Consider the following 25291-nt stretch of genomic DNA (forward strand, 5'->3'; position numbering starts at 1 on the left):
TTCTCCAGGGGATCTTTCCAACCCAGGAATCAAACCAGGGTCTCTTGCATTGCAGGCAGATTCTTTACCAGCTGAGCTACCAGGGAAGCCCAAGAATACTGGGGTGGGTTGCCATTTCCTTCTCCAGGGGATCTTCCTGACCCAGGAATCAAACCAGGGTCTCTTGCATTGCAGGCAGATTCTTTACCAGCTGAGCTACCAGGGAAGCCCACGTACTTCATACCAGGTCTTACTTATAAACTAACAGTGTGCAAAGGAGTAGAGACATTTCTCCATTAATTTTTTTCATTTTGTCCTCTTAACAATGAAAATAATTTCTATTGGTGTGTGCATATAACTGTTCTGACACTGTCCTCTTCTCAGTCAGGTGAAATTCACACTACCAGAGAAAATTTTCTTTGAACATATAAACACAGAACTTTCTTTTTTTAATTTTTTTTTATTTTTTATTTTTCAGTGGGTTTTGTCATACATTGATATGAATCAGCCATAGAGTTACACGTATTCCCCATCCCGGTCCCCCATCCCACCTCCCTCTTCCCCCGATTCCTCTGGGTCTTCCCAGCCCACCAGGCCTGAGCACTTGACTCATGCCTCCCACCTGGGCTGGTGGTCTGTTTCACCTCAGATAATATACATGCTGTTCTTTCGAAACATCCCACCCTCACCTTCTCCCACAGAGTTCAAAAGTCTGTTCTGTACTTCTGCGTCTCTTCTTCTGCCCTGCATATAGGGCCATCGTTACCATCTTTCTAAATTCCGTATATATGTGTTAGTATACTGTAATGTTCTTTATCTTTCTGGCTCACCTCACTCTGTATAATGGGCTCCAGTTTCATCCATTTCATTAGAACTGATTCAAATGAATTCTTTTTAACGGCTGAGTAATATTCCATTGTGTATATGTACCACAGCTTCCTTATCCATTCATCTGCTGATGGGCATCTAGGTTGCTTCCATGTCCTGGCTATTATAAACAGTGCTGCGATGAACTTTGGGGTGCACGTGTCTCTTTCAGATCTGGATTCCTCAGTGTGTATGCCCAGAAGTGGGATTGCTGGGTCATATGGTAGTTCTATTTCCAGTTTTTTAAGAAATCTCCACACTGTTTTCCATAGTGGCTGTACTAGCTTGCATTCCCACCAACAGTGTAAGAGGGTTCCCTTTTCTCCACACCCTCTCCAGCATTTATTGCTTGTAGACTTTTGGATAGCAGCCATCCTGACTGGCGTGTAATGGTACCTCATTGTGGTTTTGATTTACATTTCTCTGATAATGAGTGATGTTGAGCATCTTTTCATCTGTTTGTTAGCCATCTGTATGTCTTCTTTGGAGAAATGTCTGTTTAGTTCTTTGGCCCATTTTTTGATTGGGTCATTTATTTTTCTGGAATTGAGCTTCAGGAGTTGCTTGTATATTTTTGAGATTAATCCTTTGTCTGTTTCCTCATTTGCTATTATTTTCTCCCAATCTGAGGGCTGTCTTTTCACCTTACTTATAGTTTCCTTTGCTGTGCAAAAGCTTTTAATTTTCATTAGGTCCCATTTGTTTATTTTTGCTTTTATTTCCAATATTCTGGGAAAACACAGAACTTTCATATGCATAGAAGGAGAAACAGATCACCCAAACAAGGGAAATAAGGTTAAAGGTTGACCAAGTGTGAATGTGGTGGTTTCATGGGTGGCCCCAGTCAAGATACAGGAGGTGAAAATTGGAAGAGCATGTTTGTCAATCACATGTCCTAGAGGGGTCTAAGATCGAGTAACACGTGGGCTGCCTTCACACAATCCTATCACTAAGGTAGACCATTACAGTGAAGACAGAATAAGATTTGTAATGACAAAGCACATTGGATAACACTTTGGAGAGAAATCAGTTTCGGAAACATGCCATACATAGTGTTAATCTGGGGGGATGCGAGGTTATTTTGCACTAACCAGTAGTTTCAGACCGTGTTGGGAACCAGGGCTTATTTGCAGTAATGGCAAGTATTCTTTATCTTGGGAAATCTAAGATAAGGATGTGGTTATAGGACAGATTTTATTAATTATTTAAAAGCTATCTTCTGTTAGCCTCCAGTTAGTCCTTCTACTCTATGATGTTGGGGCTGGGACTCTGCAAATTACATTTATCCTTGGCCAGCTGGCTGCCTTTTAGGCTTGCCATATAGGTAATAGAAGGAGGCTGGAAGAGAAAATAGGCTTCCTCTTTCTTGTATTGCCTTCTGTTGCTGACACTATTATCCTGGCAGTGGTTGTTAGCCCCAGGCCCTAGCTTTTTCCGGCCTTTCCAGAATCAGCCTCATGTGTCTCTCAGATACACCAACATCAACAGGCCCCTCTCTGAGTTTCTGAGGCAGCAGTGCTAGCTGAGCATCTCCCAACCTCCCGGTACCAGGTTCCAATAACTTCACCCTCCTCCCTGGGCTCCCCCATGCCCGGGGATGGGAGCTGCTTCCTGCAGTTTCTCTGTGTGACCTCTGTGTTCTTTTTTGCCCTTTTAATCCTTTAATAGTTGCTTAACCAATTTTTTAAATATTAAATTCTCTCATTCTGTCTGTTAAAATAGCTGGAGTGGCATATATTTCCTTGCTGGACCCTGATCAACATATCTGTATATTGATAGATACACAAATGGAATCAGAAATCAGGGCAATATTATGATTCAAGTTAAGATAGGAGAACACAGGGAAATAGATGAAAGGGTATTAAAATTCTATCCGCAAAATCAACCTAGCTCGATAGAGACAGAAAGTAGATTAGTGGTTGCCAGAGTGGTGGGGAGTGACTGCTAATGGATATAGGGGGACTCTTTTGGGGATGATGAAAATGTTCTGGAATCAGATGCCAGTGATGGCTTCCCTGCTTTGTGAATATACTAAAAATCAATAAACTGTGCACTTTACAAGGGTCAGTTTGTGTTATATGAATTATATCTCAATTTTTAAAAATAGAAAGCCACTCACAAAATCAGTTTGACTGCCTTTCATTTCATCCCTGGCATGCTCCTTGGTACTGCAGTCTGTTCCACTCAGCTGTGAGAATGGTCTTATTAATCTTCAAGGACTAGCTGTTCTCATGAAGCGATATGGTCTTTATCAGGAAAAGATGCCTTGCTTTGTGAGGCATCTCACAAAGCTGGGCACTACCAAACTGGTAGTGACATCATATGGAGGCCGTTTTTGTGGTCTGTTATCTCATGGCATTATTTTGCCACTTGTTAAAGAGGATAGCTGTGCCATTGGTTGCCAAGTGAGACAGGAAATTTCTTTGCAATGGAATGTGTACATCTAAGATTCTTACTTCTGGCTTTCTTAGCAGTATGAGCTGTCATGGTTATCTGAGGTGACCTAATTCATAACAAGAATCAAATGTGAGTTCTTTGATCAGGGCTCAGGAACTAGGATGGGGCTGGATTATTGTGTTTGGGATGGTATTGGTGCAGAGCCCAGCAAGGTGAGACACTCCAGGAGTCTGAAGGGTGAAAGTCATCAGCACTTCTGGGGCTCAAGGCGCCAAAGGAGGAAAGAGTGTTTTCAGAGTCCAGTGAGAACTGGAACCACGTGAAGGGGCTCATCCCGTAGGAGCTGAATTTGTGAAGAGACAGCCTCTACCAGAGATGCAGCCCTACCCTCCTCTGCCAAGGAGGGAGTGGGAGGTACCCTCCTCTCCTGCGCTCCTATTTTCTGTTGGTGCGTCCCACTGGGTCAAACCCAACTGGAAGTCAGAGAATCAGGGAGCCCCAGGAGGCAGTTTCCCTCTGCACAGAGCAGAACAGAGAAGAGCTAGGAATGGGTTGAGGAGGCAAACGGGGAATAACCTTCACCTGGACTGTCTCCCAAGCTGGACTTCACAGAGTTGCAGGGATTATTTGTAGTTTCCGAAACTGAAGTCATGTATATAGTCCACACAGTCGCAGAGCTCTTGGTGCATTGCTGACTTCTGCATCCAACTCTTCCTTCCTTCTGGTTCTGTGGAGAAACTTCTCACCTCTTTTCATAATTGAGGTGCTACTCGTGGGCTCTGGAGTCCACGCCTTCTTGTTCTTGGCAGCCTACCTCCACTAGTCTTCCTTCTTCTAGATCTTCAGCTTTGTCCTCTCTAGGGGACCCCGCCCCCTAGTGGTCGAATATATTCTTCCCCTTTTCTTGCCCCAAACAAAATTGCTCTCACATCTCACAACTAAACTTATGCAAATGCTCACTCAAGCTGCCTTCACTCTCATTTCTCTCTTCCCTGCTCCAGTCCCCTCAATTCCTGCTTCCAGTTATTTCTGGCACTAGCTATTGTCTTTGAAAAATTTATTGTAATATAATTCACCCATTTAAAGTGTACAATTTGGGAACTGCCTGGCGATCCTGTGGTTAGGACTCTCTGCTTCCCACTGCAGGAAGCATGGGTTTGATCCCTGGTTGGGGAACTAAGAGCTGGTAAGCTATGTGGCGCAGCCAAAAGAGAAAAAAAAAACCTCGTATAATTCAGTGGTTTTAACATATTGACAGAATTGTGCAACTGTCACCACAATCAATTTTAGAACAGTTCATCTCCCCCAAAGAAACCACATACTCATTAGCAGTCATTATAATTTTCTGTCAACCCTCCCAGCCCTGCTGCTGCTGCTAAGTCATTTCAGTCGTGTCTGACTCTGTGCAACCCCATAGATGGCAGCCCATCAGGCTCCCCCGTCCCTGGGATTCTTCAGGCAAGAACACTGGAGTGGGTTGCCATTTCCTTCTCCAATGCATGAAAGCGAAAAGTGAACATGAAGTCACTCAGTCATGTCCTGGGCCACCACTAGCCCAGGACTAGTAGCCCAGGACTTGTTTTCTGTCTCCATAGATTTGCCTACTGTAGACATTTCTTACAAAAGGAATCATATGGTATGTGGTATATTGTGACTGGCTTTTTTGACTTAGCTCAGTGTTCATTCATATTGTCCTGTGTATCAGTACTATATTTATTTTTACTGCTGAATCATAGTGCGTTGTGTGGGTAGACCATATTTTCGTTATCCATTGATCAGTTGATGGACATTTGGATTCTCACTTTTTGGCCTTTATGAATAATGCTGCTATGAACATAAATGTACAAGTTTTTGCAGGGACATATTTTCATTTCTCTTGGGCATATATTTAGGAGTGGAATTGTTGGATTATGTGTTAAGTACATGTTCAACCTTTTGAAGAACAGTCAGACTTTTCCAGACTGGCTGCATTATTTTACAGTCCCACCAGCAGTATGTGAGGGTTCCAGGTTTTCTACACCCTTACCAACACTTATTATCCATCTTTTTTATTATCGCCTTCTTAGTAGGTATGAAGTGGTATTAGACTCACATCCTTTGTTCGTTGTAAAATTGGGTTATCTTTTTTTTTTTTTTTAGTTGTAATAGTTATTTGTATGTTCTGGATACTTGTCCCTTATCAGATTGCAAAATTTTTCTCCCATTCTGTGGGTTGTCTTTTCACTTTCTTGCTGGTATCCTTTGAAGCCACAAAGTTTTAAATTTTGATGATGTCCATTTCATCTGTTTCTGTTGTTGCTGCTCTGCTTTGGTGTCAAATATCAAAGAAAACTTTGTCTTATCCAAGATCATGAAGATACGCGCTTATGTTTTCTTTTGAGAGTTTTATGGTTTTCGCTGTCACATTTAGATCAATGCTTCATTTTGAGTTAGTTTTTGTGTATGGTTTAAGGATCCAGTTTTATTATTTTGCAAGTGGATATTCATTTGTACTAACACCAATTGGCACATACCATTAATTTCATTATTATATGGTATTGAAAACATACAGAGTAATTTCTATGGCCTCCTCCTATTTATTCTTGTGAGCATGTTCTTTTGACATAAAAGATGACTTTGTGTTATTTTGTAGAGGTTTTCAGGGGAGTACCAAAATAAAAATGTGTCTAATCTGTCTTGTTTAACTAGTAGTCTGGTTCCTTCCTTGTGCACTCGTGTGTGTGTGTTCAGTCGTGTCCGACTCCCTTGCAACCCCATGGACTGTAGCCCACCAGGCTCCTCTGTTCATGGGACTTTTCAGGTAAGTATACTGGAATGGGTTTTCATTTCCTCCTCCGGGGGATCCTCTCTACCCAGGGATCGAACCTGTCTCCTGTGTCTTCTTAGCAAGTAGAGGATGTGTGTATATAAACAGGTGTGTCCCTTCTTCTGTGACCAGCTGGAATTGTGTTCACTTGCTTAATACTTGTTTTCCCTGCTGGACTGAAGTGGTTCTCAGCCGCCATTGCATTCCAAAGTTTAATAGTATGTTGAATAAATTAGAAAGAATGGAGTGAATGAATGGTGGAATGAGGTCTGAAGAGTTAGTGGGGATAGGAGGGAAGGGAGACTGTCTTTCGGTAAGAGGAGGAACGTCATTTCCCCTGAGATTGAGAAAAGATAAAGATGGTTTCAAATACAGGTGAGGTGGTATAAATCTGGGGGACAAGCTTAGAAGTCTCTCTCTCTCAATCTAGCAGCCAAAGGAGGAACACCTGAGAGCTGTGCAGGGAGACTATGGGATCTCCCAAAGCTTGTCTGGAGAGAATTTGCATAGATAGGCTTGGACTCCTTCGCAAAACTGATTTTAAAGGGCCAAGTTGGCTGCTACGATTTACTTTTCTCTTTTCTAAAATGCATGGACAGTGTATGTCAAAAGGCTTGTTTAATTTTATAAGCCAGTTTTCTGGATTTAACTAGTTCTCAATTTCTTCCTAAAGTATTTGTTATTAGAAACATTCAAAAAAGCAAAAAGCACAAACTTTTAGAATCACACAAAGCTGGTTTCAAACCCCTATTCTTACCACCCACTGTGTGACCTTGGGCAAAGTTTTTAATTCTTTCAGAGACTCAGTTTTCTCATCTGTGAAAATGGGGACAATAATATTACCTATCCCAAGAGGTTGTCGTTTAATTAAATGAGTTCATGCACATAAAGCTCTTAAATTGATGCCTGGCATACAACGCAATGCTCAGTTAAAAATCTTCTCATTTGAATCTCAAAACAACACTTTGGATTGTCGTTTTTTAAAACCATTTCTCACTTTCAACTTGTGACATCTTTCTCTCTGTTATGTCTTCAGGCTTCTTTCTTTTTATTCATATGAATGTAAATGTAGATCTCTATGAGTGATTGAATCAGGTAAGGTAAAAAACCACTGGCAGTCCAGTGGTTAAGACTCCATGCTTCCACTGCAGGGGCACAGGTTCCATTCCTGATCAGGGAACTAAGATCCTGTACACTTCATGGCATGGCCAAAAAACCAAAACAAAACAACTTTGGATTTTTATTCTTTCTCCTCCCTCCTTTTCCTTGCTTGAGACTTAGCAGGTTTCTCAGGCTGCTTTTAGCTGTTGACAGTTTGGAGTCTGAATCGTTATGCCACTGGCCACTATCTCTAGGTATTTTCAAATAGCATTAATTACAGTTTGACAAATTAAAGTCGTATTAAGAAACTTCACAGTAGTTTTAAGTACCTGGAAATTAATAGTCATTTCTTTATTTAATAGACATACACAAAAGAATGGGCTGAGGTTCTAAACCACAAAAGTAAGCATGTGGAAGAAGCTGTCAAAGAACTTATATCAATATTTGAGACCATTTATGAAGTTAAGTACAGTGGGAAAGGAGCAAGACACTTACCAGGTAACGCAACTGGTTAAAATGTTTGAATCTCAAGTGCTGCAGATATGCTGTCAAGAAGGCCCTCTGTGCTTAGCGTGTACCGAAATTCCAGACTCTGGGAAGGACAGGGGTTCAGTATAAACCATGCAGTTTGCACAGTGTGGGCACAGCGAGCCCTTTGTATGAGTTAGGGAATGGTGGGCACCTCTCTGACATCCAGGTTGTCGTTGTTGTTTAGTTGATAAGTCGTGTCCCACTCTTTTGCCACCCCAGGGACGGTAGCCCTCCAGGCTCCTCTGCACATGGGTTTTCACAGGCAAGAATATGGGAGCGGGTTGCCATTTCCTTCTCCAGGGGATCTTCCCTACTCAGGGATCAACCTATGTCTCCTGCATTGGCAGGTAGATTCTGTACCACTGAGCTCCCTGGGAAGCCCCAAATCCAAATTCCCAGACACCTGTTAAGGACCAACCTTGCAAGCAGACCTTAACACGGATAGCAGTCTCTGGCCCGCTGTGTTAACTTTTTCTTTTTTATGTATTCATTCCAGCACGCTGGTTGTCACACTGCTTGACAGCCATCTGAGTAGAGGGCAGAGACGCTGCTGAACATCCTCCATTGCATAGGACAGCCCCCAGCAACAAAGAAAGTAGTCAGTAGAGCTGAGGATGAGAAACTCTGAGCTTACAGTGGTTAAGAATCCGCCTGCTAACGCAGGAGATGCCAGAGACGTGGATTCAATCCCTAGGTTGGGAAGATCCCCTCGAGGAGGAAATGGCAACCCACGCCAGTATTTTTGGCTGGAACATCCCATGGACAGAGGAGGCTGGCAGGCTACAGTCCATGAGCTTGCAAACAGTTGGACACGATTGAATGCGCATACACACACACATATGAGTGGTCTTAGCTAAAACTCAAGTTTATAAATGACTTACTTCTCTTTTATTTATTAAAACAAGGCTTTAAAAATTATCTCTGTAATATACTTTTCAGGCTCTTCTATTCCAAAATGTTCTTGTGAATATAGAGAGGGCCCACACAATAGGAATTAATTAATGGGTTTGTGCTGTGCCTGCATAACTCAGCTGTTTTTTGAGACCTAGTCAATGGAAAGTTAGGAACTGTAAGTTAAGGACAGGTGGACAGTGGAGGAGCAAGCCATGTGCAGGCAAATATCCCTTTCCAGTAACAAGGGGAAAAGTAGGTGAAAATGGACATTTTCGTTAAGTAAAAAACTTCAATTTAATTCAGTGAACAAATTGTTTAATATATAAAATACATTTTGCTTTCCTAAATGTATAAGACCTGTAAGAAGTGCTGAAAATAATATATTTACTGAGGGGAGTTTAGGTAATAAATATAAATAATTTGTAGTTTTAATTTGAAGGGGAAAACCATTGTGTGTGTGTGAAAGTGTTAGTGGCTCAGTTGTGTCTGACTCTTTGCGACCCCACAAACTAGCCTGCCAGGCTTCTCTGTCCATGGACTTCTCCAGGCAAGAATACTGGGGTGGATTGCTATTCCCTTCATCAGGGGATCTTCCCAACCCAGAGATCAGACAAACCATTATTTTTAGTTAAAAGTTGTCCATATTTTTCCATGTTCACTTACTGGTAGAAATGTTAAATGTGTTTCTTTAATAAATTATAGCCAGTTATGATCCACTTGCAAGATGATTCTGTACCAAAGTTCCTAAACATGAGAAGTTTTTGCAAGGGATGAATTTGAAACTATTGGAAGAAAGCTTTGCTTTTTTGGGGAAACACAGGGGCTTATCCCACCTATGAAGCAAAGTTGTTGGAAAAGTAGCCTCAGTATGCTAATCAAATTAACAAGTCTTTAGATTCATTAGGTGGGGTGCAGGGAAGGCGGAGAAGACTGAGGGGGGAGTAGAAGTTTACAGAACCCCCTCTCTAGTATCGGCATGGCATATTATAGAAAGAGTTTTTAACGGAGAGGAAATGAAAGAAGGGAAAACGGGTAAGTTAGGAGAGAAATGTTAGGGCTCAGGGCATACCACCCTCAAGTGTGCTACTGTGCATATTGAATATTTTAAGCTAAAGGAATTTGAGAGGTGGTGGTACAGGAAAGTGAAAGTGTTAGTCACTCAGTTGTGTCCATCCCTTTGTGACCCTATGGACTGTAGCCCACCAGTCTCCTCTGTTCATGGGATTCTCCAGACAAGAATACGGAGTGGGTTGCCATTTCCTACTCCAGGGAATCTTCTTGACCCAGGGATCTAACCTGGGTCTCCTGCATTGCAGGCAGTTTCTTTACCATCTGAGCCACTCCAGGTGGTACGGGAAGGAATCTCCAACCTCTATTTTCTCCTCTCATCTGAGAGGCTTCCATGTATCCAGAGAGGAAAGGAGCATCTTTATTTTCAAAGATGGGAGGATGCTGAGAGGAATCAGAATAAATGGGCCTTGCTAAATCTCCACACTTTACTACCTGTAGTCCTGTCACCTTTTCCCCTATGATTTTCTACTCTTTATAGAATCTAGTGTGGAATCCCGCAAGTTTAACGTCTTTGGATCTTAATTTCCTTTTGAAATCTCTCATGTCATGTAAAATTTATATTAAATAAATTTGTATGCTTTAAAAAAACAAAAAAACCTCAGAGCTTAAATATCCACAGCATATCTTCTTCCTGTTAGAGGTTTTTCACTTACTTTAAGTGGTTTTCATCATAAGTATTAAAAACACAAACATATCAGCTTGTTAGGATAGCAAAGTCAAAACTTAAGCAGGTATTTTAGAAAGCTAACATGTAGCGGGAGCCGCATTCCTGGAAGATGGTGGTTACTAGGTCTGCGCGGCCTCGGGCCAGGAACCAAGCCATGTCAGTTGAAAGCTCGCGGAAGAAGAATTCTGCTGTCACAAGACTTCAGGTGCACCCAAAAGGCAGGAAGGGGTCTGATAACCTGATAACCCAAATACTGCTGAATCACAGACCACTCCGGAACGAAGTCCAGCTCCTAAAACCAGGAAGAGTGGAACTATACGCTCATTACCAGAAATGAACAAACCTTCGACAGATGGGTGAGATCTCTGAAGCAGAATCAAATTGTTCTTCTGTGTCTGAGGTCCAGGATCCTATTTTCAGAGTAACTAGGAGAAGACAGATCTTAGTTGCAGGCACCCCAGTTTCTAGTGTAAGGAAAAGGCTGAAAATAACTCGGATAAGTGAGTCTCATACTGAAGAAGAAGTCTCTGAAGCAGAATCACATGTTTCAGGTATTTCTAGAATTATGCCTGGCACAGAAATAACAACCAGAAGAAGTAAGGCTAAATCCCAAAGAGAGCCAAAGCAAGAATGCCATGTGGAAGGTATTTCTGATGCTGAGTCATCATGCTTGGACGTTTCTTCATTTTCTGGAATTGCAACTAGGAGAACAACAAGGAGTACGCAAAAGAAATTACAGGCACAAACTGAGGAGAATGATACGAAGATTGTACTAGAAAATGAGAAGGAAATCATACATACACCTGTGAATTTAGAGGATTCAGTTAACCGACGAACTTCCCGTTTACTAGCAAGATCACTTTCTCAGATAAAGAAGTCAAATTTCTCTAATAATGAAATTTATAATGATCCTGATGATGATTCCTTCTTTGGAATTTCAGAAAAAAAACTAGCAGTGAAAAAAACCCAAAATTTTAGCATAAGAGAGGAAAAGCAGGACAGTATTTCACCTCTCAAAGAAATGTCAAAGCGGAATTGTAAAAGTTTAGATGAAGAAGCCAAAAAAATAATAGTTGGGGGAAAAGAAGGTAATGAGAAGAACTCTCGGTTGAAGAATCTTTCTGAACTTCAGGACACTGGCCTTCTGCAGTTAGTTTCTCAAAGGTATTCAACCCCTGAAAGTAACAAAACCACATCAGAGTCCTCAACTCTGAACTGTGAGGCTGTGATGAAATCGTTAGCTCAAACCTTTGCCGTTGTGGAAATGGACAGATGGAATGAAGAGAGAAAGAATGCCATAAAAACAAGTGACTGTTCAGAACCAGGTGATGGTAGTGATAGTGATGGAGAAGAGTGCGCAGTTATAGGTGTCAGTGAAGACATGAGCGAAGAAAAGGAGGTGGATTGAGAGGGATACCAAAGCAAGTAAAGTTGCGTTCAACACAACTCAGGATAAAGATGATTCTGTTTTGTTAGTTCTCAGCAGTGATGAAAGCCAGCAGTCTGAACACAGTGAGAATGAAGAGGACACTGTGTTTTTTGTTGAAAATAAGGGTAACAAAGAGTCCCTAAATGGCGACTCAGAAAGTCTGTCATGCATTGTTTGTGATTGACACTACTCCCGGATTGAGTGCTGATAAAAATTTTTACTTGGATGAAGAAGACAAGGCAAGTGAGGTTGCCATTGAGGAGGAGGAGGAGGAAGAAGAAAAGGAAGAAAGTGAAGAAGAACTATCAGACCATGGCAGAAATAAAGATAACGAGTTTAGTGATGAAGACAACTTACTAAGTAACACAAAATCTAAACTTCTGAAGTTGACGAGCAGCAGCATAGATCCTGGACTGAATATTAAGGAGCTGGGTGGTTTGTATATTAATTTCAATGCAGACAAGCTACAGTTGAACAAGAGAACCCTAACACAGATAAAAGAGAAAAGGAAAGATGAGCTTCTGCAGAAAACTGTCATTACTCCTGAATTTGAAAAAAACTACTGTGACCCACCGTATAGTGAATCAAAATATAAACTTCAGAAAGAATGCAGACAAGAGCGACAAAAAATGGCAGGTGATGGATGGTTTGGTATGAAAGCACCAGAACTGACAGACAAACTGAAAAATGATCTCAAAGCACTGAAGATGAGAGCTAGCGTAGACCCAAAAAGATTTTACAAGAGAAATGATAGAGATGGCTTCCCTAAGTACTTCCAGATTGGAACCATTGTTGACAATCCTGCTGACTTCTACCATTCACGAGTTCCCAGGAAACAAAGGAAGAGATTTACTGTGGAGGAACTGCTGGCTGATTCTGAGTTCAGAAGATACAACCGAAAGATGTACTCAGAGATAATGGCTGAAAAGGCCGAAAAAGGAGCAGGAAAGAAGTTTTGAAAGAAGAAGTTCCGTAACTAAGATTCACCAAGCAAATCACAAAATCGATACTGCAGTCTTTTCTTTTTTTTTTTTTTTGGCTGCACTGAAAATTATACAGAATCTTAGTTGCCTGACCAGGTTCCAAACCTGCACCCTCTGCAGTGGGAGCATGGAGTCTTTACCATTGGACCACCAGGGAAGTCCCTTTCTGTATTTTTTTAAGTCACATAAATAACTTGGAACAAAGTAGAGAGTTATTAACAAATGTAAAATACCTTATTCAGTGAAATACTGAAATACTTCAACCAAAAAAAAAAAAAAGCTAACATGTAGAGCCCTCTTTAAATGTTCCTTAATTCTAGAAAAAACTGTGTTTGAAGAGAGTACTTGATTTAAATTGAATTCAAGGGTGATTCCTCTAGGAACAAATTTTTAATGTTTCGATTAAGAATTTTTAAAAGGAGCTTCCTAAGAAGGTTTGGTCCTATAGAATAAACCAAATGCTAAGTATTTAATGTTCTATTTTTATGTTATCTTTTCTATAGAGCTGAGAAAGCACGTTGTTTTTGGAAGTGAGGGAGAAGATGGTGAAAGCACCGATTATGATGCTAATATTGTGCCTGAGGCTGATGTTAAAGATGATAAAGAAGATGAATTTAAGAAGGTATTATTGTGAAACAACCTCATGCAATTTCACAGAATTATAACTCATAGGCTTGCAGATAATCCCAAATGGTGTTTCCCTCCCCGCCACCCCGCCCCCAGGCAGTTCTGCAGCCAATCTGTGTGGATTTATAACAAAATCCAGAAAATATAATTTTCTATCCTATGCTGTCTAATCTGACAAGCTACAGCAGTCCTTACAGTTTTTCCCCAATATCATCTGCTTTTAATGTGATTCTGTCAATTACAGTTTATATAGTTATCGCCCCCATTGTGACTGACCCTGTTTTCTTATGTAGTAAATGTCACATCTGGGACCATAGTGCCAATCTATTTGACTCAGAACGGAGAACTTTGTTCTCAGTTACTGTTTTTAATGGAGTTACCTATATTGCAAGACAAGACTTTTGATTCACCTGGGGTCCAGGGATCTGCATTTTTTATAAGCACTGTGGATATCCTGTGGATTCCCCTGCAGGAGAAACCCCAGGTGGGCAGAGTTTCACATTACACTGAGATGTGTTGAGAATGGAAATTGAGACACTGGGATTCTTCATCCTTCTTAGGCCTCCTGGCCGTTCATCGACTCTGAATGCCACTGCCGCCTTTGTACTGCTTCCCGGTTTCTCCTGCTGCCATCAGTTTTCTTTTTCTTTAATATTTATTTATTTCACTGGGTCGGGTCTTGCTTGTGTCACCTGGGATTTTCGTCGTGGTGCACAGACTCTCTAGTTGTGGTAAGAGGGTTCTAGAGCTCTTGGCCTCAGTAGTTGTGGTAAGCAGGCTTAGTTGTTCTGCAGCTTGTGGGAACTTTGTTCCCCGACCTCAGGTCGGACCCGTATCCCCTGCATTGGAAGGCAGATTTTTAACTACCAGGGAGGCCCCTCGTTAGTTTTTTTAACCCTCCATACCCGTCTTTTCATTCTTTCTCCATTTTACTTGCTTTTATACTCTAACCCACACAAGTGGTGCTAGTGGTAAAGAATCTGCCTGCAATGCAAGAGACATGGGTTTGATCCCTGTGTCGGGAAGATTCCTCTGGAGGAGGAAGTGGCAACCCACTCCAGTATTCTTGCCTGGAAAATTCCATGGACAGAGGAGCCCAGTGGGCTATAGACCATGGTGTTTCAAGAGTTGGACACAACTGATACAGATTCTCACACACACACACACACACACACACACACACCCCATACTCCAACATAGTTTTGGAAATAAACAGCACACATGTGTTTCATTTTCACCTTCTGACTCAAGGATGGTATAATTACTTGATTGGGAAACACTTTCCTGCTGAGTCTAGATTTTAGATGTGGATTGCTTCTCAGCGCCGGACACTAGGCCGCCACTATTGGTCAGTGGGAGGCGGCTGGAGAGTCCTTCACTTCCAACTGCATTCCCTGTGACACCGGCAGGGGTCCTTAGAGCAAGGCTGAGTACCATACTGAGTACCATCAGAGCCTCTGGAGCTGCTGGATCACTTGGAGCTGCATCAGGGCGGGCACCTCCTCAACAGCCTCTGCCTCTCAAATCCACCTTCCACACCGCTTCCACAGTGGTCTCACGTAAACGCCTCATGATATCCTGCCTGTGCTGTAGCCTGGTGCTTGACCAACCCTGATCATATTCCTCTTTGTTAACACCTGTCAGGCCTCCCTTCTGAACCAACTCAACCTAACTGGCCCGCCCAGTCTCAGAGGGGGCAGGGCATAGGGTGGACAGGGACAGTGTGGTCAGAGCCTGGCCATGGGCGTGGGACTCGCTGTGAAGCAAGACGTGGTGCCCCGACACCTGCCCAGGCTCAATATTTATTCTGTGGTCTGACCAATAAGTATGGCTACTACTTCGCTGGAGGGAAAGAAGGGCTGACAGAGAGGGGCAAACCCTGGTGTCAAGACGGTGGAAGTTTCATCCCATACATTTAGGTATCATACATTTTTTTAAAGGCAGCTTTATTTTATTATTCAGTTCAGTTCAGTCGCTCAGTCGCATCCGACTCTTTGTGACCCCATGAACCACAGCACGTCAGGCCTCCCTGTCCATCACCAACTCCTGGAGTTTTCCCAAACTCATGTTCATTGAGTCGGTGATGCCATCTAACCATCTCATCCTCTGTTGTCCCCTTCTCCTCCTGCCTTCAATCTTTCCCAACATCAAGGTCTTTTCAAATGAGTCAGCTCTTTACATCAGATGGCCAAAATATTGGAGTTTCAACTTCAACATCAGTCCTTCCAATGAACACCCAGGACTGATTTCCTTTAGGAGGGACTGGTTGGATCTTCTTGCAGTCCAAGGGACTCTCATGTCTTCTCCAACACCACAGTTCAAAAGCATCAATTCTTCGATGCTCGGCTTTCTTTATAGTCCAACTCTCACAGCCATACATGACCACTGGAAAAACCATAGCCTTGACTAGACAGACCTTTGTTGGCAAAGTAATGTCTCTGCTTTTTTTTTTTTTTTTTTTTAATGTCTCTGCTTTTTAATATGCTGTCTAGGTTGGTCATAACTTTCCTTCCAAGGAGCAAGCGTCTTTTAATTTCATGACTGCAGTCACCATCTGCAGTGATTTTGGAGCCCCAAAAAATAAAGTCAGCCACTGACTTTAATAATTTGTTATTATAATCATGTGACTGCATGGCGTGGCATGTGGGATCCCAGTTCCCTGACCAGGCATTGAACCCGCGCCCCCTGCAGTGGAAGCACAGAGTCCCCACCCCCACCCCACTGCCAGTGAAGTCTTTATCATTTTAAAACATATTTATTCACCAAACTGAGACTGCTGAGGTTGGAGACTAACTATCCTCCTGTGTCCACAGCTCTAAGCACTGAGAAGTACACACCCCTAAATGCTTCAGTTTTGTTGAGTGAATTATTGGATATTGAGCAAACCAGGATTATTTTCAATTAGCTGTTTTTGAATTTTGGCTTTGGAGTAACACCTTCTAATTTGCTGGGTTGTTTATGAAAGCACATTTTTCATATATTCTTACTTGTTTTAAAAAGTAAAAGAGTAACACAGTGTTGAATTTATTTCTATAACATTATTGAAATTGTAAAGTTTATTATTTTCATCTTTTGCATGTCACTTCTAATATTATATTATTTCTTTGAGGGTGTTAGATTTTTTTGGTACCAAATTTAATATGATTTCTCATTATAGGAATGTAAAGAGGTCTACGCTTTTTTCTCTCATCAATTACTAGACAGTCTTCAAAAAGCTACACGGTTATCTTTGGACACAATGAAAAGAAGAATATTTGTTGCCAGGCAAGTGGAAAATACACTAAATATGTCTGGTAATACTATCACAGCGCAATGCTAAAGCACTTTTAATTTTTATTCATTAATTTTAAAAGTTATAAAATTTAAAACATGCCACTTATGAAAATACTGTATAAAAACAAGTGTGTAATATTATAAAAACAGTGATGAATGAGCAGCCATATTTCTAGCAACCAGCCCAAGAACAAAGAGCACTGAACACTACAGTCCCCTTACTGGTCCCTTCTCTGCTTACGCAGAGGTAGCCACTGTTCGGAACTTGATGTTTATCATTGTCGTGTTTTGCTTTTTTTTTTACAGTTTACCCCATTTTTGTATTGTTTAATTTTGTCTGTATTTGAACTGTGTTCAGTATTGTTTTTGAGATGCATTTATGCTGATATAATTTATTTTCATTTCTATTTAGCCAGAGTGTACACAGTCTGTTTTATCAGTTCTACTGGTGGTGATCATTTGGGGTGTTTGCAGTTGGGCTATTGTGAACACTCTTGTGCCTATCTCATGCTGCATCTGCTGAGTGGAATGGCTGGGCCCTGGGGTGTCTGCACTCCTCACTTTACCAGGCAGTGCCTAACATTCTTGCTCTTTGGAAGGAAAGCTGTGACAAACCTAGAGAGCATATTAAAAGGCAGAGACATCACCTTGCTAGCAAAGGTCTGCATAGACAAAGCTATGGTTTTACTGGTAGTCATGTATGGATGTGAGAGTTGGACCGTAAAGAAGGCTGAGTGCCAGGGAATTGATGCTTATGAATTGTGGTGCTAGAGAAGATTCTTGAGAGTCCTTTGGATAGCACGGAGATCAACACCAGTCAATGCTAAAGGAGATCAACCCTGAATATTTACTAGAAGGACTGATGTGGAAGCTGAAGCTCCAGTACTTTGGCCCCCTGATGCAAAAGGCCAACTCACTGGAAAAGACCCTGATGCTGAGAAGGATTGAAGGCAACAGGAGAAGGGACAGCGGAGGATGGGCTGATTAGATAGCATCACCGGCTCAGTGGACATGAATTTGAGCCAACTCTGGGAGATAGTGGAGGACAGAGGAGGGTGGCGTGCTACAGTTCATGGTGTTGCAAAGAATCGGACACGACTTAGCAACTGAACAATCGCAACAACGAGTCTAGCCCGAGAGTGTCCATGGCTCCTCGTCCTTGCACACAGTTGATTTCCGTCAATTAAAAAATTCTTGCCAGTGTGTATAGGTGTAGAATGGCATCTCACTGGGGTTTAAATGATCACTTTCCTGGTTACTGATGGGGTTAAACATATTTTTATGTTTATGAGCCATTTGTGCTTTCTTTTAAAAAAAAATTGGTCTTTCCTTCTTTTTCCTTCCCTTCCTTCCCCTTTTCTATTTCCTTCCTTCCCTTCTCCCTCCTTTCCGACCTCCTTCCTTCTGTCTGTTTTACTATGTGATTGGATTTATTCATGGATAGTCTCAATATTAACTTTGTTGATATCCTAGCAGATATCTTCTCTCCTTGTGCCTTTTTGTTCTGTTTATGGTATTCTTTGTTGAGTTTAAATTCAAATTTATCAGTCTTTTCCTTAGTGATTTGTGATTTCTATGCCTTTTAAAGGAAATTTTTCTCTACTGCATCATGTCTTCTGAAAGTTTTAAAGTTTTATCTTTTACAGTTGGGGTTTAATCCACATGGTATTTATTTTTGTGTTTAGTGTAAAGTAGGAGACCAGTATTTCTTTCCCACATAGTTAATTAGTTAAAAAAGAAAATTAATTTTTCTTTTGGGATAGTTATTTAAATTACATTGAATCTATAGGTAAATTTGGAGGGAATTAGCATCCTTACTATATTGAGTCTTCTGTTCAGAATCATGGATTACCTCTCCATTTATTTTTCATTTTTAAAATATTTCTCAATAAAGTTTTTTAATTCTCTGTGTAAAAGTCTTGTACATTTTCGCTAGGTTTATTCCTTCGTTATTCATTGCTAAATTTTAATTGCACTCTTCAGATCTCCCAGTGTGATTATGAAGTTGTCAGTTTTCCTTCTGTTTTGGTCAGTTCTCATTTTATATCTTTTAAGACTATGTGGCTAAGTGCATATGCCACATCATATAGTTAAGTCTGTTAGAACACTTTTTTTTTTTTTTTTTTGATGAGCCTCTTTATCCATATTAATCCTGATTTCTCGTTCTTTTTGGTCTGTCGTTAATTTTACTTTCCCAGATTTTTTGGTTTATCTTTTTCTAGCCCTTCATTTCATTTCTTTTTTTCTGTTAAGTTTTTTGTTTTACCTCTTAAAAGGATTATATACCTGATTATTTTTATTTAATCTGATTATCTCTGCCATTTAATGAGCTCTGAAGAATTGATGCTTTTGAACTGTGGTGTTGGAGAAGACTCTTGAGAGTCCGTTGGACTGTAAGGAGATCCAACCAGTCCATCCTAAAGGAAATCAGTCCTGGGTGTTCATTGGAAGGACTGATGTTGAAGCTGAAACTCCAATACTTTGGCCACCTGATACAAAGAGTTGACTCACTGGAAAAGACCCTGATGCTGGGAAAGATTGAGGGCAGGAGGAGAAGGGGACGACAGAGGATGAGATGGTTGGATGGCATCACCAACACAATGGACATGGGTTTGGGTGAACTCTGGGAGTTGGTGATGGACAGGGAGGCCTGGTGTGCTGCGGTTCATGGGGTCACAAAGAGTTGGACATGAATGAGTGACTGAACTGACTGAATTGACTTACAATATGGATTTTTTAATATAGTTATAGTTAATTTATGACTTTTTTTGTAGTTTCTTACTCTCCTTTTTCCTTGGTTTATTTATTATCCTTGAGATAGATAATTTCCCCCTTTTTTTCTCTTTCCTATACTTCAGTCCTTTAAGTGGTTACCTTCAAATTTAGAATACATATATTTATCTCTGGTTTTTAAAAAGCACTGTCTATATTTTTTTTAGTTTTGTCATCTTTATTTCTAACTACAAAGAGTTTGGCATGAACTTTATAATTGCTGTGTGATGTTTTACTTTTATCTATTTTTTGAACACTATAAAATATTTACTGGAACATTTTATTAAAATCTCCAGGTTCTTGTGTGTTTATTTTATACCCCTGGTTCCTCAGTAAGCATGGGTAGATGTAAACTCTCTTAGTCTTCATTTTAAGTCTGAACCAAACTGGCTGTATAAAAAACTTTTGTTTTTCTCTCAGCACTTTGGACGTATTTCTTCATTTTTTTCCTGACGTATATTGTTGCTGATGGGAAGTGTGCAGTGAATCTAACTGAAAATTGTTTTTTTATCCTTGATGTTCTGCAGCTTCCTTTCCCACAGGGGATTTGTCTTTATTTAGTCATGCTTTATTCTCAGAGTGTACTTTCAGTTAGATGACCTGTAGTGTTCTGTAATTCTGGAAAATCCTCAGCAATTTCGTGTTGAGTTATTGCTTCTGAGACAGTCTCTTCATTCTGTTGATATGGAACTCCTGTAGCTGAATGTTGAGTAGGTTGACCACATAATCTATTGTTCCACCTTGGACACACTTTTGAGTGAAGAGGCACTATCTAGATGAAGATTCAGGGTGGACTTAAACCAGACCTGTTGCGGGCACCGTGGTTATTTGGCTATCTCAAATGCTGGGGCATGTCAGTCTGTCTTTCCTGTCTCCTCGCTGTCATATATTTCATCTTTTTTGTCTTTCTGGGCTACATCATTGTCAAGTATCTTTGTTTCTAGCCTAAAGGTGGTCTCATCTACTGTATCTTAAATATTTCAATTGATAATTTTGTCCTTATCCTCTAGATACTGTATCATTCTTGCCTTTTTAGTTTAGCAATTTATTACTTTCTGGAAGATGGCTTCATTTTTCTCTTTGAACATCCTTAATATATTTATATTTGAGTTTGTCATGTTTCTATACATTAAACTTTATCTGGAGTGAGGTTTTGTTTCAATTATTGATGTCTTTAGTCTTTTTTCTTTATGTTAGACCTAGGCACACATATTGGAATTTATTTGTAGACTCTCCTTGAGCAAGAGTTTTTCTTTGGTTGTTTCCATGTGTTTCTCCCTCCTTCCTTTCCTGTGTTTCTCTTGTCTCCACATGACCCTTGGCACCTTGAGTGCAGGGCTGGGTCACTTTTGTTCACAGTTACGTATCCCCTGAAGAGATGCTGGGACATGGCAGATTCCTTGGGGGAACACGTGGGCGGCTCGGCTTAGTGGCAAAATGAGGATGCTGTGGATTTGCTCCTTTCACCCCAGGTGAAAGCATCTTTTGGAAAAGCTGCAGCTGCAGGCAGGAGGTTGGCAAACATCTTGTTGTTTTGCCTGTCCTTACAAGTGGGGGGACATCGTTTCAGTGTCGGTGTCAGGTAGCAAGCCTAGATGGGTCCCCTCTCACGTGGACTACTTTAGCCCCCGTAGTCCTCAGGGGCCAAGTTCCACTATCACTGCTTGTTTCCTGACCAGAGCCCTGGGCAGGCTCCTGTGTGTTTCTGATGCCTGACTGATGTATGGTGATGCTAACCTTCTCTTTGAGTATTTTCAGGTCCTTTATGGTCTATCCATGATTGTGACATACTTGGCACAGGGAGGCATTTTTGAAGTCTGAACTCAAAATTCCATGTTAATTCGAAACTGTACTTCTGTGATTTTTAAAGAGGCATACATGAGTATATTACTGCAGAATCCTCCCTTGTCTAAAACATCTCTCTTTCCTGCACCTGTGAAGACTATTTGGTCAGCTTGGATCATAGCCTCTTTCTCTCGCACTCCACAAGTAGTGTTTCACTGGTTTCTTTTGTTTCCATTTTCAGATGTGACTTCTGCTGCTAATCTGATTTTTCTTTTCTAAGTAACAGTTTTTTGCTGCTTACAAGATTGCCCCCATTTTTTCTGGAAATTCACAGATAATGTGTTTTTTCCCCATTAATCCTGAGGCACACAGAGAAACTTTTCAAGATGGAAAAACAAGTGTATTCTTAAGATTTGAGAAGGGCTTGGAGAAGGAAATGGCAACACACTCCAGTGTTCTTGCCTGGAGAATCCCAGGGACGGTGGAGCCTAGAGGGCTGCCGTCTGTGGGATCACACGGAGTTGAACACGACTGAAGCGACTTAGCAGCAGCAGCAGCATACTTAAACTTACTGTATGTAGGGTTTCCACAGTGGATCCTAGGTGGTAGAGCGTCTCTGAGCTGAGTGACCCCCTGTGAGTTACTTAACTTCTCTCTGCCTTGCTTTCCTCATCTGCAGTAAGGAAATAATAATAATCGGATCTGTGTCAAGAGTTAATGTGAGCATGGAATACTTCGATTTATGGAAAAGTGCTTGGAAAAGCACCTGTGGTACACTACGTGGAGGATAAACTTATCTTTATTACCTTTTCCTTAAGTAATTTATGTTTCATATTTTGCATGGGAATGATTGGAGAATTCCTTAAGCTAATCCTCTAGTTTGTCAAATAAGTCACTGAAGGATCTAGTATGCTGTCCATCGCTTCTGTTAATTCAGCTGCTTGATTGTAGTTTATAAAACTCTTTCTTTATCTCAGATTGTACCCTTTCAAATACATTTCTTTATCTCAGATTGTACCCTTTCAAATACAGTCTGTGTGTCTTGAATTTCACAGTGAGACTAAGAATTAGATATTTTTTCGTTTGCTTGTTTGCTTGCTTCTAGTTCAAAGAGTTCCTTGCAATAATATGTTTACCTGGGAACCATTGATCCTCCGTTATGAACAGAGGTGTAGTTTTTCAGTAATGATAACATTTCTTTCTATGGAAAGTTTATACTTACTAAATTTCATCTGGGATGGGACAGAGATCAGACAGAGGGAGATAACAGAACTACTAATAATTTTCAGGCCGATGTGTGTCATTCATTAATTGCACTCATGTGTCTGTATGTCTGTACCTCTGTCTGAGCATAATTGATACTGTTGTAAAAATTACTTTTTGGAAGACTTTGACTTGAAACCTCCTGTTTAGTCTTGTACACACACAGAGTAAAGTATATGAAGGTATATGTTTTTTGTTGGTGATTTTCAGCAACTATTGTGGGAAAAAGGAGTGCTTGAGGTGAACATTTTTAGGTGTGCTTCATGAGAGAATGCAACATTAAAATATTAGAAATGGGTAAAAGACTAATATGTCATTTCAAAGAAGATTAAAAGGTTTCTTAGTCTGTCAACTAGTTCATGAAATTTATGGTTCCATTGTAAATAATAGTCTCTTCAAGTAATTCAGCACTTTGAAAACTGTCCTTATTTTTCAGGGTTGAACGTTGTAGCATAACCATGCTATTTGTGAAATATTAGGTTAAGGTTTCTGAGTTAAATGTCCATTTTTATTACAGCCCCTATGGACGAAAGCGGTCAGAAGATGTTATTTCTTTTTTGAGATCTGAAGTACATCTTGCAATTCCTAATGTGGTAAGTATTATGAAATATTCAAGTTAATACAGTGATATTTTGGTAATGTATTTAAGAAGTATAGAGACTTGCCTGGCCGTCCAGTAGTTAAGACTTTGCCTTTGAATGCAGGGAATACTGGTTTGGTTCCTGGTTGGGGAGCTGAGATCCCACATGCCTTGTGGCCAAAACAAAACAAACAGAAACAATATTGTAATATGTTCAGCAGAGACTTAAAAAAGTATAGCATTAGGACTGTACTTTATTTAATCTCTTGGTCCTATGTGCTTTTTGACTTCACCTCAGCATTTAACAAAAATCAAAGTGTATCATTAATATCTATTATAAAAATTACTTCTGCAGAGCTCATGGTATATTGAAGGTGGGTATCAGAGTTAAGTGTCTGGTTGGCCATAATTAGCAAGTACCCTACAAATCATCTTGCTTTTTCTTACTTCAGACATTATCTAAGCTAGACCATCTCAGAAGTCCAAATCTCTGTCCTGAGCACCCAACTGTGAGACAGTCCACAGCAGAATAGAAAGAAAGGAAGAACAAACCTGTGCCTTGAGTGCACGGGTCCCTGTGTTTTCTCAGGGCACTTCTCTCTACCACCACCCCTCCTGCTGCTTGTTGGCATGTGGAGGACCAAGTCATCAGGATGACGGTGGTGCGTTCTGCGATGATCCAAGGGTTAAGGCCAGGCAGCAGTCTGGCCTTCTGGAGGACAGCTTCTATGCTTATTTGGCACATTTGAAAGAACTGAAGTCAAAATCTTGGTAGTATAGCTTCTTCAGTTTTTCTGCCTCATGGACATGCAACACATGCACATGCCTGCATCCAGCCACCCTCCCAGGGAAAGGATGGCATGTACTGTGCCTGACTTTTCTTCCTGCAGGAATGGGTAGAATGGGACGGCTTGAAGAAGGCTAAGTCTGCAGCTTCCCTTCCTCTAATATCCTTTTCCTTGAAGCAGACTTCCTCTGGTCCAGCGGAGGCTTTCCCCACTCAGAAGGGAGCGGGGATGGTGACAATCAGAGGGATGGATTTGTCTGTGCTGGGAGCACCTGGGACTCATTTTTTCTTTCCACAGGTAATGGTTCCTAGCTTGGATGACATTCAGCAAGCCATTAACCGTATGATCCAGTTAACCCTGGAGGTCAGCAGAGGAGTAGCTCACTGGGGCCAGCAGTCCCGTCCCATCAAGAGAGTCATTAGCAGCACCTCCCGTACGACTATGGACTTGGCCCATCTAAGCGCAGGAAAGCAATTGAAGAAGGAAGAAAGTAAGAATATTAAATCTCAGATCAGTAGAATCTCAGAATTATAACAGTAAATAAGTCTTTCTGATTTTTCCTGGATATTACAACATATCTTTCTAAAGTCAGTTTTATATGTTTGTTGGTTAAATTTTGCATTAAAAAAACTAGGGTTCTCCATCTTCCACCTTAAACATAGCATGCAGACATTTCAGATTTTGGTCATGGGTGAACAAGGATATTTATCACTGTTCTACTATCATAGTCTCAGATTCAAAGTGAAAAATGAAAACAAACCTTAGAAATAATTCTATATTCAGGCTTGTATTTGGTCTGATAAACTTAGTTTGCTAGAACATGGTGCTTAGACAATCTGGTCATATGTGCTTTGTACATAAAGTTTATTTAAACTATTCCCTTAAATAATTAAGGTTGTGACATGACACTGACCCCACATTCCATGAATATTTTTGGATACTTTCTCTTGTATAGAAAGCCAAACTTTTTTTCTTTTTCTTTCTTGCTATTATGCCACATTAGATTTTTTTTTATTTTTGAGAAAAGTTGTACATATCTGAGGTGTACAGTATGATGGTTTGATATATGTGTACTTTTTTGAAATGGTTGCCACAGAGTAAGTAACGTATTCATCACCTCTCATAGTTAATCATTTATGTGTGTGTGTGTGTGTGTGTGGCGAGAACACCTGAGGTCTACTTTCTTAGCAGACTTCAAATGCACATTATTATTATACTATACATTACCAATATGTATACATTTCCAGAATTTATTCATTATATTAATGAAAGTTTGTACCCCTTGATCAACATCTCCCCTTTTCTTCCACCCCCACCCCAAGTCAGTATCATTTATGGGTACTTCAGCTAGCTTTTGCTAGGCAGGAATACGAGATTAAGCCACTTTGAAAGAGAAGGTGGAAATCTCAAATTTTTCATGAAATCTCATGACTTTTTAATTGTTAACAACTGCTTTAACAAAAGTAGGGAACTTTCTG

At 40.6% G+C, this 25291-nt stretch overlaps 1 protein-coding gene and 1 pseudogene across 1 annotated transcript in view; both read left to right on the forward strand.

Annotated features, from left to right (window-relative positions):
- The window catches only part of DNAH8 (dynein axonemal heavy chain 8), a 315169-nt gene that overhangs the window by 62883 nt on the left and 226995 nt on the right, over nucleotides 1–25291 (forward strand). The window contains exons 18-22 of the mRNA XM_065912223.1: nucleotides 7513–7660; nucleotides 13229–13347; nucleotides 16510–16616; nucleotides 22963–23038; nucleotides 24111–24303. Of these exons, the coding sequence (XP_065768295.1) occupies nucleotides 7513–7660; nucleotides 13229–13347; nucleotides 16510–16616; nucleotides 22963–23038; nucleotides 24111–24303 (643 nt within the window). The remainder of the gene's footprint in view (nucleotides 1–7512; nucleotides 7661–13228; nucleotides 13348–16509; nucleotides 16617–22962; nucleotides 23039–24110; nucleotides 24304–25291) is intronic.
- Nucleotides 10423–12976, forward strand: LOC136151273 (deoxynucleotidyltransferase terminal-interacting protein 2 pseudogene; annotated as a pseudogene).

Source organism: Muntiacus reevesi, chromosome 20 (assembly GCF_963930625.1).
Source record: "Muntiacus reevesi chromosome 20, mMunRee1.1, whole genome shotgun sequence".
In the NCBI taxonomy this organism is placed as follows: Eukaryota; Metazoa; Chordata; class Mammalia; order Artiodactyla; family Cervidae; genus Muntiacus; species Muntiacus reevesi.